General features: G+C 48.8%; 1 protein-coding gene across 1 annotated transcript in view; it reads left to right on the forward strand.

Annotated features, from left to right (window-relative positions):
• Positions 1-14,767, forward strand: part of TBCD (tubulin folding cofactor D) — a 143,289-nt gene that overhangs the window by 105,671 nt on the left and 22,851 nt on the right. The window contains exons 20-24 of the mRNA XM_045299572.1: positions 3,534-3,607; positions 4,767-4,884; positions 7,419-7,479; positions 9,724-9,746; positions 11,143-11,174. Coding sequence (XP_045155507.1) covers positions 3,534-3,607; positions 4,767-4,884; positions 7,419-7,479; positions 9,724-9,746; positions 11,143-11,174 — 308 coding nt within the window. The remainder of the gene's footprint in view (positions 1-3,533; positions 3,608-4,766; positions 4,885-7,418; positions 7,480-9,723; positions 9,747-11,142; positions 11,175-14,767) is intronic.

Here is a 14,767-nt window from a genome sequence, read left to right on the forward strand (position 1 = left end):
TGCTCTAATTGGGAACATCGACCTCACTGCCTGGTGGGCCAGGATGTGCTCCACTCTTTCCTCCTTCCTCTGCACCTGCACCCGTGTACTCCGATCAGATATGTCCCTCTCCGGGAGCTGCAGATTCAATGCCGTCCTTTGAAATAAATTATTCTGGGGAGAAGTCTGATGGTGTTTACAAAGGGTTAGTACTGGACCATTGATAGAGCTCACTAGTGACACCATCTTACTCTTTGTGGACTATTTTTAGTTCCTCCATTTTTTGTTGTTGTTAATCATTTTATTGGGTGCTCTTACAGCTCTTATCACAATGCATACATGCATCCCTTGTGTCAAGCACATTTGCACATTTGTTGCCATCATCATTCTGAAAACATTTGCTTTCTACTTGAGTCCTTGAAATCAGCTCCTCATTTACCCCCTCCCTCCCCCGCCCTCCCTCCCTTGTGAACCCTTGATAATTTATAAATTATTATTTTCATGTCTTACCCTGTCTGATGTCTCCATTCACCCACTTTTCTGTTATCCGCCGCCCCCAGGGAGGAGGTTATATGTAGATCATTGTGATCAGTTCCCCCTTTCTACCCCGCCTTCCCCTTTCCTTCCTGGTATCTCTACTCTCATTGGTCCTGAGGGGTTTATCTGTCCTGGATTCCCTGTATTTCCAGCTCTGATCTGTACCAATGCACATCCTCTGTTCTAGCTGGATTTGTGAGGTAGACTTGGGATCATGATAGTTGGGGGGAGGAAGCATTTAGGAACTAGAGGAAAGTTGAATGTTTCATCGGTGCTACACTGCATCCTGACTGACTCGCCTCCCCGCAACCCTTCTGTAAGGGGATGTCCAGTTGCCTACCGATGGGCTTTGTGTCTCCACTCCACACTGCCCCTCATTCACAATGATAAGATTTTTTTGTTCTTTGACGCCTGATACCTGATCCTATTAACACCTCGTGATCACACAGGGTGGTATGCATCTTCCATGTGGCTTTGTTGCTTTTGAGCTAGAAGGCCTCTTGTTTACCTTCAAGACTTAAGACCCCAGATGCTATATCTTTTGATAGCCAGGCACCATCAGCTTTCTTCACCACATTTGCTTATGCACCTGCTTTGTCTCCAGTAATCGTGTCGGGAAGGTGAGCATTATGGAATGCCAGGTTAATATAGCAAATTATTCTTGCATTTAGGGAGTACTTGAGTAGAGGCCCAATGCCCATCTGCTACCTTAATAATAAACCTACAAATATATATACATAGATCTAATTCCCCCATCATCATATATAAATGTATTTAGACCTCTATAAAAGTCCTTTGCCTCCTAGTTCCTTCCTCTATTTCCTTTTACTTTCCTCATGTCCCACTATCACGTTCAGCTTTCATTTGGGTTTCAGTAATTCCTCTCAGTTACATTGCCCTTAATCAAGCCCTACCAGGCCTAATACACCCTTCACACCATTGATTTTAGATCACTTGTTAGTCCTTTGTCCCTGGGATTGTTAACACCATCTCCTCATCTCCCAGGTCCCCCCAGAACTGTGGGTCAGTTGTTTTCTCCTCCAGATTGTTTATCCTGCCTATCTTATCTAAATAGACCTGCAGAGATAATAATATGCACAAAAAACAAGGCAGAGCAAAACAAAGCAACAAAAGAAAAGAACACAAAAAAACCAGAGACGACAAAAAAGAGAAGGGCCTGTAAATAGTTCAAAGGTCTGTTTGTTGACCTTTAGGGGTGTTTTCCAGTGGAGTCTGATGGGGTGCCACGCCCTGCCCTGCCCTGCCCTGCCCCATAGTCTGTTTTTAGTATTCCCTGGGGACTTTGTTGCTCTGCTTCCATTGCTGTTGTGTTGCATACCCTGAGTGTTTCCCCTCTGTGTGGTGGGGTCAGATTGGGTGCAATTCCTGCACTGTGTCTCCAGTGTTGTCTCCCGTAGGGCTGTGGGTCAGTGAGGGACGTCATGTCTCATAGTGGGGCTGGCCCTATGGTCCTCTCTGTGCTTTGGCTGCTTTGAGTGGGAATATCGTCCTCGGGGCTGGGTGGGCCAGGACGTGCTCCACTCTCTTTTCTTCAACCTTGATTTGCTCCTGTGTGTTCTGCTCAGACATGTCCCTCTCCTTTAGTTATAGCTTCAGTGCTGACCTCTGAGGTGGATTCTGTGGGGAGAGGGGACTGTCCATGTAATTGGGATTGGGGCCGGCCCCTCAGACCTCTCTCTTTTTTTTTAAAGATCATTTTATTGGGGGGATCTTAAACTCTGACAACAATACATACACTTTTGTACATATGTTGCCATCGTTATTTTCTAAACATTTACTTTCTGTTTGAGCCCTTGGTATCAGCTCCTTTCCCCTCCCACCCTCATGAATTTCTTTACTTTTTAGAGATCTCTTCAGATTTTTTATTTCCTCTTGAGGCAGTTCTGCTAGTTTGCGTCTTTCTAGAAATGTACACATTTCTTCTAAGTTTCCTAATTTATTGGCATGAAGTTATTTATGGTATACTCTGATAATCCTCTTAATTTTTGTAGGTCCGCCAGTTAGGTCTCGTCTTTCTGGAATTGGTAGCTTGTGTTTTCACTTTTACTTTCTTGGCCGGATTAGCTAAGGGTTTAATAGTTTTGTAGATTTTTGTTTCCCAAAGAACTATCTTGGAAAATTGATTTTCTTTAAAAAGTTTTCTGTTTTTAATTTTATTGATTTCTGCTAAAATACTTGTTTCACTCTTGCTTTTAGTTTATTCTTTTCTTGATTTACTAAGGTGACAGCTTTAGGCTTGATTTGAGATCTTTCTTTTCAGATATGGCCATTTAAAGCCATGCATTTCCCTCTAAGGCCTGCTAAAGCTGCTGTGATAAACAGGGGTAGTGGTGTCACACCTGGAACATAACCAGGAAGAGGAGAGAGAATCACTGTCAACATCACTCCAAGGCTGGTTCCTGGGAGGCAGGGGTTATACAAACCTCTTCTCTCTCACCTTTTTACCAATTCAGGTGGCTGCTGAGCTGTCCTCCCCACATCACTCTACTCCTTTGTTGGCCTCAGAGAACTCCCCGACGTACAGTTAGGGGATTTATTAGGGACGCAACAGGTTGCTATTCAGCTTCACCAAAGAGCCAGGTCTAGGGACCCCATGCACAACAGGAGGAAACATCACCCAGTCCTGCACCGTCTTCACGGTGTTCCTATGCTTGATCCCATAGTTGCAGCCACTGTGTCAGTCCATCTTGTCGAGGGTCTTCCTCTTTTTTGCTGTCCCTCCGCTTTACCAAGCATGCTGTCCTCCAGAGACTGGTCTCTCTTGACAATATGCCCAAAGTATGTAAGACGAAGTCTTGCCATATTTGCCTCTAAGGAGCATTCTAACCATACTGCTTCCGAGACACATTGGATAGAAGAGAGTGGTGACTAATCATGTTTGCTGGTTTTCTGCCCAAGCAACCAACTGATGACCATCATGAATACTGGGTTTTCTGAATTCAGTAAAACCAGAACCAGTACGTGAAGAAACTGGCCAACTCTCCCTCCTCCTGCAGGGTCATCCGAGAGTTGTCAGCAAAAGCGCTGGGGAACCTGGCCCAGTGTGCGCCTGAGTACTGTGCTGCTCATGGTAAGTGTGTCCGCCCCTTGGCCTCACCTGGGCTCCCAGGACTGCTGACAGCTGCTCCCTCTGTGGCCCAGCCTGTGCCTCGCTTATCACACTGCCACCCACCCTGGCTCTGCCCTGCCTCATGACCACTGGGCCTGGGAGAGGGGTTGGGGGGGCAGGTCCCCCCCTCCCCCCAGGAAAGCCCACAGAGCAGCACACTGGGCTTCGGAGCAGTGCCCTGTTTCCTGCACAGCTCTTTTCAGCCTCTTGACCTAACACCGGCATGAACTCTGTGCTGTGTCACCACCTCCACCTTGAGTAATAAGGTTGGGGAGTGGGTGAATGGGCTCAGTGTCCTTTTCCAGGCCACTGGGCCATGGGTTTAGCCTCTAAGGTCCCTTGTGCTCAGACAGGTGACCACTACTGCCTTTGTCCATTGAGTACCTGCTGTGGGCAGGGTTGTCCCAGTGCCCTGTCTCCCTGGCCTTGTAGCTGACACAGCAGCAGATCCTGGGGCTGGGGTTGGGTGTGAGCCTGGGGTCTGCCTGCCTCATCCTAGTCCAGGGGGCTCTTTGCAGTCCCTGTGCATAGCTCAGGTGTGGCTACAAAGGGTCAGGAGCTGTGCTTCAGAAACAGCTCACTTCCTTTATTAAGGTGTGACCTTTAACCGTTCCCTGCCTGTTCTTGGCTTTTTTCTTTTTTTAAACTTTGCACAGACGTTTGCTTTTTTCGCAGAGCACACCTCTTCTCCCCTTTTGCAGACCTGTGTGCTTTTCCTTTGAGGTGACATCTTGGTCAGCATGCAGCCCCTTCCAGCCCAGTTTCCTTGTCTGGTGGGGGACTAGGTGGGCAGTACTGTGCTGGTCCCAGACCTATGTGTGTCAGGGCCTAATAACCTCCCTTTTCCGATCTGCTCTCCTCACCGTGAGCTCCAACCTGAGCAGTGTGGGCAGCTCCAAAGCCCCTGAGAGGTGACTCCGAGCTGTGTCCACTGGTTTACACTGCCACTTGGCCCGCCTCACACCGCTTGCTGCCTCGGGCCTTCACTGGCTGGCCTGCTGCCCACAGCCAACTTCCCTGGTGGGCTTGTTCCCCATGTTGGTTTCTAGATCCTTGTTTGTGCAACCTCTGCCCACATACGCTTGCTCATTCTGCCCCTCCCCGGCCCCGTCTCTTGCAGTCCTCCCAAAACTGCTGTCCTTGACGGGGAGTCCTGACCTGCACACTCGCCATGGGGCGATCCTGGCTTGTGGGGAGCTCACCTTGGCCTTGCACAACCTGGCAGCCCAGCACAGCAGGTGAGGGCACAGGCCCTAGTCAGGGTCTGCTGGCAAAGCTGTTCCACCTCCCCTCACCCCCCATCCTCACCCCACTGTCATTGCATTACCTCATGTGGGAACCTCTCCTCTGCTTTAATTGGTGTTTATTGTACCAGTGCCACAAAATCTTTAAATCTCACAGTGTCTTTGATGAGGTGGGTGAGTCACCGGTCTACTCTGGTGAATCTTGTCCTGTTGATGGGACCCCCCAACACGGTCAGAATGCAGCTTAGGTGTGCCCCCCAACCCCCGCCCCAGGCCATCTCCTCCTGTGTGGCCCCTGATAGGCCAAGGGTGCCACCTGGCCCTTATCTAGTACCTGCTGCCTGTCATGTGTGTTGGACTAGACTTGCAGCAGTGAATTTAGTGGGTTTAACTTAGATTATGAGAGCAAAGACACTTCTCAGAGAGTATCGGCCAGCGCACAGGCTCACCATCTTTATTTGTTGATGGTTAAAACACTTTCCAAGGGAGTGTTCCAGCTGGCTCTAGCCCCCTAAGTCATGGTTTGAGTGTCACAGGTCTCTGGGCCATGGTGTGTGGCACATTTGTGCTGGCTGTGGGGCTCCGGTGCTGACAGAGAGGCAGCTGCTGGGCGCTCTCATTCTGCCCTGGTTTTTCTGCAGAGGCCATGCCCAGCGGTTCATTGGATGCGCTCCCAAGTTACGTGTGAGGGAGCCTTGATTCCCCAGCCAGCGACCCTGCCACAAGGGTCTCCGGTGTTAGAGACTAGCCGTGCACGGCTAACGAAAAGAGTGTTCTAGAATGTAGCCGTCAGGGCCAGAACATGGGGCTGGCAGTCAGACCCACCCTCTTGGCTGTGCCGTGCGTGTGCCCTGGTCTCTAGGGGTGCAAGGTGCCGAGAGAAGGTGGATGAAGGACGTGGAGAGAGAGAGATGGACCCGTGGATTGGAAGACTTCCTACTTTTAAGTTGGCAATACTCTTTACTCTTCCACAGAATTACTGCAGTCCCTGTAAAATCCTGATAGCCCTTTAGGCCCAAACTGAAATGCTGAATTCTAGAACTCCTAGGGAATTAATTACAAGCGACCCTAAACATCCAAGACAACCTTGAAAAGTAAGAACCAAGTTGGAGGACTTGCATTTAGCTGATTGGGAAACAGCACAAAGCTAATGTAACCAAGTCCGTGTGACACTGGTGTGAGGACAGGTGTCTGGGTCAGTGACGTGGAGCTGAGAGTCCAGAAATAAACGCACTTCTCTATGGTCAGTTGGCATTTGACAAGAGTACCCAGTCCATTTAATAGGGAGAATAATAGTCTCTTCAACAAATGGTGCTCGGCAACTGGACAGCTGTGTGCAAACAAATGCAGCTGGGCCCCTGACGCATACCATATATGAAAGTTAACTCAAACTGACTCAGTGACCTAAATGTAAGCGCTAAATTGGTAAAACTCCTAGAAGACCCCCTGGGATAAATCATGTTGACTGGCTTTAGCAATGGTTTCTTAGATCAAAAAAAGCACAGGCAACAAAAGGAAAAAACAGGTATGTTGGAGTTGATAAAAAGTATAAACCCTTTATGCATCAAAGGACAGTATCAGGAGTATGAAAAGACCCACGGAATGGGAGAAATGATAAATCATGTGTCTGATAAGGGTCTAGTATACACAATATATAAAGAATACTTCGAATTTAACCACAAAGACAACTCAAATTTTTTTAAAGGGCAAAGGTTTTAAATAAGCTTGTCTCCAAAGAAGACATAAATGGCCAACAAACACATGAAAAGATGCCATTGTCATTAGTAAAATTAGGAACATGGAAACAAAAACCACAATGAGATACTGCTTTACATTCATTAGTGTGTCTGTTATTTAAAAGAAAATGTTGACAATGTGGAGAAATTGGACCCCATTGCAGGTGGGAATGTCAAGTGGTAGAGCTTCTGTAGAAAACAGTTTGGCGTTTTCTCAAAGCATTGAACATGGGTTCCTCTATGGCCTGCATGCTCGTTTCTAGATATATACCCCAAAGAGTTGAGAACGTGTGTGCAAAAAGTTGTGCACTGACACTCATAGCAGTCCTAGTGACAACAGTGAGAGTGGAAACAGCCCGGGCCATCAACGAGACGACTGGAGAAGCCCAGCATTTCTGTTCAGCAGCCAAGCGCGCAACCACCGTGCTGTGTGCGCATCCTGGTGTGTCCATGAAAGGTAGTGCCCACCAGGCGTCATAGGAATAGGGCTCCTGGGTCATGGCCACCACATGTCCTTGCTCACGGGGATGGTGTCTCTTCTGTGTGGCCGAGCCTCTCAGTGAGTGAGGATGGGCCTGGCTTGTGCTAGCCGTCATAGGCCTATGATGCCGGTGTCACAATGGACTGCGTGAGTAGTAGCTGTCCAGTGATGTCTTCAAGCCCCCTCTTAACCTACCCCCAGCTTGTGCAGGTCTAGTCATCGATCAGAAATCGGGCAGTGGAACCACAGGTTCCATCCACGGGTTGAGCTCTTTGTGCACAGAGCCTCAGACGCTGCTTGTCATTTTCTAGGCCCGTCACATACTACTTGGATGAGAAGGCCCTGGAGGGCCTGAAGCAGATTCACCAGCAGGTTCGTATGTGGCGGCTTGAGCCAGTGGGGTAGCTCAGCCATCTGGGTTTGGTTTGCAGCCTTCTCAGCCTTGTTGCTGCAGGAAGGCTTTGTTTCACAGCACAGACAGCAATGTTCCGGTCTTTTATGTGGCGCTTGAGCTGGGACTTTGAAGTCCTGAGCTCATCCTTTTCTTTCTTCACTCCATCCAGCAAAAGACAGAGCAGCTAGCCAGCATCATTATACTCACCAGTTTGACAAAAAATGTTTCAAAGTAATAAAATATACTGTCACCCATACCTCGTCTCTCAAAAGAATTGTTTCTGATTTATCCAGTAGTAGTTGCTGTGTTTACATACTCACAGTGACTCTGTAAGGCAGAGTAGAACTGCCCCTGTGCACTTTCTAGATTGTAACTCTCTACGAGAGTGGAAAACCTCATTTTTCTTCTAAAGAGTGGCTGGTGGTTTTGAACTGCTGACTTTGAGGTTAGCAGTCAAACTCCTACTCGATCAGGGCTCTTTTTGAACTTGAGAGTAGTAGTGAATTGAGAGTGAGTACTCATACTGGCACATCATGTCGTGGAGTGAAAGTGCCTTTTTTACTACTAGAAATAGTCTTTAGTGCCTTTAAATCTAGCCAGAGTTGACAGCCAAGTCAGAAATCTCATCCTTAAGATTTTGTTCTTCTGGGACAGGGCTGAGGGACCTTTTTTTCCTGCCAAGGGCCATTTGGATATTCCTAGCATCATTCACAGGCCTTACAAAATTATCAATTAAGAGTTAACCTGCTATATTCGTTCAAACATTTAATTAACTTGGTTGAATGGCATCTCTCTGGTGAAACCTGTGAGCTAACTCATGTAGGTGATTCGCAGGCCTTAGATGGCTTGTGGGCCGGATGGTCTCCTCTCCTGCTCTAGACACTGTTTCCCAAAATAGGCAGTGTGGTTCCCCAAAGGGTGCTGGAATGGAATAGTCCAGGGAGCTGCAAAAGTGGATACCTACGTTTCATCTTGGATTGTGGGTTATTGCACAAAAGTTTTTAATTGCTCGGCAGGGCACTAGGTAATTTTTCTCTTTCTTTCTGAAAAGAAGCCAAATAAGCTTGGGAGCCTATGCTCTAGATTATAGACGTCTCGCTGAGCCATACCCTTCTGCTAATGCACCGCATTACCCCAGCACACCTCCCACCAACATCACCCCCACTGTGCCATTCCATGATACCATCTCATCATGTCAACCCACTACACCATCACACTTGTACCCTCTCATGCCAACACGTGTCATTCCATCGCTGTCCCATCACACTGCCATCTCACTATCTCGTCCCACCTCATTCTGCTAAGCCTCTCTCCCAGCATCATCACTTTCTCCTACCATGCCAACCCAGCACTATCCATCATTGTCATTCTGTGACCTGTTGGTCCATTATGCTGTCGCTCCCCCATCCTCCTAGCCTACCATCCCATTACCCATTACTTCATCCCACTACCATCACATTACTCCACCCATCCAGTGTCTAGCCAAAGTAGTGAGATTAATTCCTGAGCCAAGTTGACACAAAATTTACATCTAGAGTGGCACTGGAGTGCCTAGTCTGTGAAATTTGATATGTTTGTTGATGATGTGATGAAGTTCTTCTAAGTACTTCTGGAGAAAAATATCACAAATCTTGTTCTGTCCTGCCTAAGTGGCTAAGTAGGGGACAGGTAGGAGGAATTGGCACCTGGCAGGTCCCATGTGGCTCCTCTCACTGGTCATGTAGCACTTGCCTCCCTCCTGCTCCTCACGCTCACGTTTGTGAGAGGGCAGTGCTGCTCTCCCTGCCTTCCCTGTCCAGGGCTATCGTCCAGGCCACATGAGCTCATGAGCTCGCAGGAGGAAAGCTCTGCCCCAGGCAGGTCTGTCCTCAGGCAACCCTACAGGCTGGCATGTGCTCACATCCTCCCTGCAGTTCATACTGGGGCGCATTAAGGGCATGGTTCTCTGTATGTGAAGTCCAGGATAGGTAAGTCTATAGAGACAGTAACTGCACTGAGCATTACCTGCGGCACAACAGGGGAGGTTGGGGGAAAGAGCAGCTAATGACAATGAGTAAGAGAAGAAAACGTTCTCAGATTGATTGTGGTGATGATTGCACAACTCTTCCTAATATGGTTGAATGATTAAATTGTGTGATATGTGAGCTAGCTATATGCCAACAAAGCTATTTTAAAAGAGCAAATTGTACTCATATAACTGACTGCCATTTGTTTGCTTTTAGCTTTACAACCATCAGTTATACAGGTAAGATTCACAAAGCGAGTTTGTGTTTTGTGCCTTGATTACAGTCTACTCGGAAAGAGATGGGCTAGTCTGTTTGCCACGTGAGTCACTGTGTGATGTGGCTTGTCTTCGAGGCACCCTCGACAAGTTGGCTGCCCCCCCGTGTTTGTCTCACTAGGTATCCAGCCACTCGGGCCCAGACTCAGCAGTACATGCCTGGTAAAGTTGACTTATTTTAGGTGTCTGTACACCTAGAGAGTTCCAGTGTCTGCAAACAGGCCTGTAGCCTCTGCCATAGCCCACAGACAGGAATGTGCCTATCGCCCTGGAGAGACCCCTGTTTACCTCAACCCCAGCCCTGCTCTCTTCTCTGGGGACGTGCTGCCTCTGGGCAGTTTGAATAGATGGAATCAGGCAACAGGAAGACTTTTGTGTTTGACTTCTTTCTCAGAGGGAGTTTTCGGAGGCTCATCACACTGTTGCAGCTGCTAACATTTGGTTCTCAGTGCCCCACGGTGTGGGGGTCCAATTGAGAGCCTTTGGAATGATGCTGCCTGAGCATGGACAAGGGAGTCTTGTGTGTTCCCGTTGCCTCGTGGCTTTGCTGCTTACAGAATAAGTGTGTTTGCTTCCCAAAGTGGCTATGCCGTTTTGCACCCCACTGGCTCCACGTGCTTCTCAGCACTTGGCAGCATCAGTCTAACCCAGACCCGACCGTGCCCCTCTGCCCTGTGTTCCCCAGTGGCCGTGATGAGCCGAGTCTGCTTTTCTCCAGTTCCTGGTGGCCTTGTCACAGGTCCCTGTGGCCTGTGGGGTAGCCTCATTGTTCTCCTCTGCTCCTGGCATTTTAAGTATTTTATGCCACCTCTCCCACACCCCCAGCTGCCCAGGCGCTCGTCATAGCTGCCCTCTGGAAGCCATTCTGTAGCCCAGGATGCAAACCTTCACTTGGCAGTTCTCTCATGACCAGGTGTCCTAGGCAGATGCTGTTTCTGTCTTGACAGCTATGTCCCTCCTGCTCTGGGTCTGCTCTTGTGCACATATGAGCAGGTGTTGGCAGGTGGAGTGAGCCCCCCCTGTGGGTCTGCATGGGTCCAGCATGGGCTGGCAGAGAGGCCGGCAGGCACCTTTTGGGCTGGGCCATGGTGCCTTTCTGGTGCCAAGGTAACGTGGTCGAGTGGATTGGCTCCATGTGGTAGTATGGTGTGGTTCATGCCAGCACACACTGGAGCCTGGAATCACCCTGGTTCAAACAAAGGATCAGGAAAGTGCTTGTAATACCTTTTCCCCATTTATTTTCATAAGCAGCAGCTCGCTGGCACCCTTTGTAGCGTGTGGGGCTGCAGAGTGTGTGCCTGAGTGGCTGCAGCAGCTTCCTGCAGACGTCTGAGCCTGAGTGTTTTTCGTTCCTTTCTAGGGGTCTGGGAGGAGAGCTCATGAGACAAGCAGGTAGGTCTGTGCATCGACAGCCAGTGCTGGCACTATCCCTTGACTCTGGCCATCCAGGAGGGACACCAACGTCAGTTCCTGGTTCTCCTTCCCTCCCCCACACAGAGCACAAGCAGTGGTTTTCCTGAAGTCAGTGCTGAGTGTGCCCCTGGCTTCCACTCAGTCTCCATCCTGTGCACCCTTGGCTCTCTAGGTGATAGCTCTGGGTGGGGCAGCATGTGGCTCCGCAGAGTACGTGTAACCAGGGCCTGGCTGCTCAGGTGATGTGTGGCTGTGAGGACAGCACAATTCCAGACTTCTGAAGCTGGTCCAGGTCACTTACCTGTAGGTCCAGGCACTTGGGCGCTTGTCTGGGACCGGCGAGCACACCTCCAGGGTCTTTGGGAGGGGCACACGGTTTGCCTACCTGGAAGGTGACCATTTACCTCTCAGCAGTGCTGTATAGGAAAGCCCTGGCTATGGTCATGCCTTGCTGCCCAGGTGTGGCAGAGCAGAGAAAACCCTCCACAGGCTGTTGTGGCTGTTACCTTCAAGAAGCAGATTGCCAGGCCTTGCTCCCATGGCCCCACTGGGTGGGCTGGAATCTCCAGCCCTCTCTAGGGACCTGCTCTCGAAGGTCATGGCCAGTATCCGAGTGTGGAAGTCCTGCTCCAGCACATGGGTGACCAAGAATCAGAACCGATGTGACGACAATGTGGTTTTCCTCCAGTTTTAGTGCCCAGGAGCCCCTGGGTGGGGCAGTTGTTAAGCACATGACTACTCACTGACAGGTTCCCACCTACTCAGAGGGGTTGTGGCAGAAAGCCCTGGGGTCTGCTTCCAAAATTCAGCCATTGAAAAGCCTAGGAGCACATGAGGTTGCTATGAACTGGGGCTGACTTAACAGGAACTGGTTGGTTTAATCAGGTGACTTTTCTCTGCCCTGTCCACAGCTGGAAGGCAGGTGAAGGAGTTCCTTGGCTGGAGGATGGGGCACCCAGGACCACAGACAGTGTTGGGCTGGCTCTGGGGTACTAGGGAGCTACAGGGACATGTTAACTGCCTGGTATCTTAGCTGTGGTTCATTCAGAAGAGAGCAGGCTGACTGTTGGCTGGTAGCCCCCGCTATGCTCTGTCCATCTCTCCAGGCCGGCCCCTATGGGGCTGCAGAGCCATCCCTACAGCTAGGTGCTGGCTGAGTCTCCATGGCAGCAGAGTGTCCTGTGTGTTTGGTAGATATCCTGGAGAGGCAGCGCTGATTTGATAGTTGCACACAGGGCAGCAGAGTACTGTGCTGCAGCTGGCCCTTGGGCTCACTCAGAGGTAAACATGGCCACTGTCTGCTGGCCTGAGCTCCCCAGCCCCATAATTATTACTCTGAAGTCGGTCATCTTACAGTTTTTAAGATGTTTTTATCTTCTTTTCCCCCACATCTCTAAGTTACATGTTTACATAACTCTTGGTATTAGAAGTGTTCTTACAGACGAGGTACGACTGGAAGCTCCTTGAGCATGAGAAGTCTGATAAATTCACAGCTGCACATGGCAGAAAAGCCATGGGAAAGAGCCCACACCATCTGATTCACATGGAGACGTGGATGTGTATGTCTCCTTTGACAACGCAGATATATAGATGTAGCTTAAATGTTGTTACCAAGAAGGTCACGCCACATTACCAACTGACCCCTGGACGCTCCAGAGGTAGTTAGCCGAGCTGCAGGTTTCTGTGGAGGTTTCCCTTCCACATGACAGCCACTGCTCAAGGCTTGGGAGTCTTCCCAGAACCCTTTGTTCACATATCAAATAACAGGTTGGCATTGCCTGTGGATATTCACACACGTTTATATGCAGCAGAGGAGAATACTGTGAACATTGTCAAGGTAGCCCTTATCCAGTTCACTGAAAGTTGTTTTATGGCCAAATGGAGGAGTGGGACATCCCCGTCACCTTTCTTAGACTTGTCTTACTGATCTTGAGGATTTGTGTCTTCAGTCCAGGCTCTGCAACTGCACTGCTTAGATAATGAGCACAGAAGCATGCAGAGCTGCACTTTACAGGAGCTGTAGCAGGAGCTCCACTGCTCCGCTCACCCCACCCCCCCACCCCATTCTCCTCTCTTCCCACCATCCTCCACGTGTCCTCCCACCTCCATCTATTTCTCCTCCTCCTGCACCTTGTCGTCCTCCCACTATCCACTTCTCCTCCATCCACATCTGCCTTTCCTCCTCTGCCTCCTCACACCATCCACCTCCACCTTCTGCACCCATCCCACCACCTCTCCCTCCCCTCCCCTCCCCCCAGTATCCCTGAACTCTAACTTTGGTGCCAGCAGTACTGATAACAGTTATATAAATGTAAATGTTGGCCTATTAACCACAAAGTGCAACTCCACCTGCTGCTCCACAGGAGAAAGAGGAGGTTGTCAGCACCTGTGAAGATGGCAGGTGGTTTATTCTATATGGACTTACATAGAAACCAAATTGACGACCTCTGTGAAAAGAGACGACGGAGAAGCGGAATATCAGCAGCTAGAACCAAGCCAGGGGCCGACTGGAAGGAACCATCAGTAGTTCAGGTTGAAGTTGAAGAAAACAAGTCCACAGAACCAGCCTGTAACCTAAACTGTGTCTCACCCGAACCGTGAGCACATATCAAGAGTAGATTGATGCAGTAGGAACTGATGACAGAGGATCTGATGAGCTGGGGGAGGAAATGAAGAGCACCATTCTTGGAGAAAGCCAAAAAAGGTCATTAAAAAGATAGGAAAGGAAGATCAAAGTGGATGTCAGAAGAGATTCTGAAACTGGCTTTTAATTGTAGAGCAGCTAAGACAAACGAAAGAAATGATAACGTCAAAGAGCTGAACGTAAAATTCCAAAAACAGTAGCTCTAGAAGACAAGGCAAAACACTGAAATGGGAGGGAGGGGAAAAGAAACTGAGCTGATACCAAGGGCTCAAGTAGAAAGCAAATGTTTTGAGAATGATGATGGCAACAAATGCACAAATGTGCTTGACACAATATGGATGGATTGTGATGAGAGCTGTATGAGCCCCCAATAAAATGATTAAATTTAAGAAATATATTAAATATATTAAAAAACCAAAATATCAATGTTAGAAAACAAAATAGAAAACAAAAAAGGAAGAATATGCTCAGCATATCTTAAACTGAAAAAACTAAAGAAAAACTTAAACAGCCTTTAGTTGCAATACTGAAAAGATTCTATGGGCAAAATATTGAGTGATGCAGGAAGCATCCAAAGAAGATTGGAAACAACACAGAGTCACTGCACCAAAAAAGGACTGGTCAATATTCAACCATTTCAGGAGCAAGAACCAGTGCTGCTGAAGCAAGGAGCCCAGGCTGCCCTGAAAACATTAGCCAAAAAAAGACATGAGTTCATGGAACAACAGTGAAAGTGTTTCAACACGCTGATGAAGCACCTGACGCTCTCACTCGTCCCCGCCAACAGCTACTTGGCCAACTGACTGGAAGAGACCCACAGTTCACCTCTTTCAGAGAAAGGCGACTAAACGGAAGCTCAAATTGTGGAACAGTCTAACACATGCAAGTGAGGTTTTGCTGAAGATCGTCCAACAATGATTGATTGCAG

The sequence above is a fragment of the Echinops telfairi genome, unplaced genomic scaffold (assembly GCF_000313985.2).
Source record: "Echinops telfairi isolate 266 unplaced genomic scaffold, ASM31398v2 ScPeMD7_7458;HRSCAF=8496, whole genome shotgun sequence".
Lineage (NCBI taxonomy): Eukaryota > Metazoa > Chordata > Mammalia > Afrosoricida > Tenrecidae > Echinops > Echinops telfairi.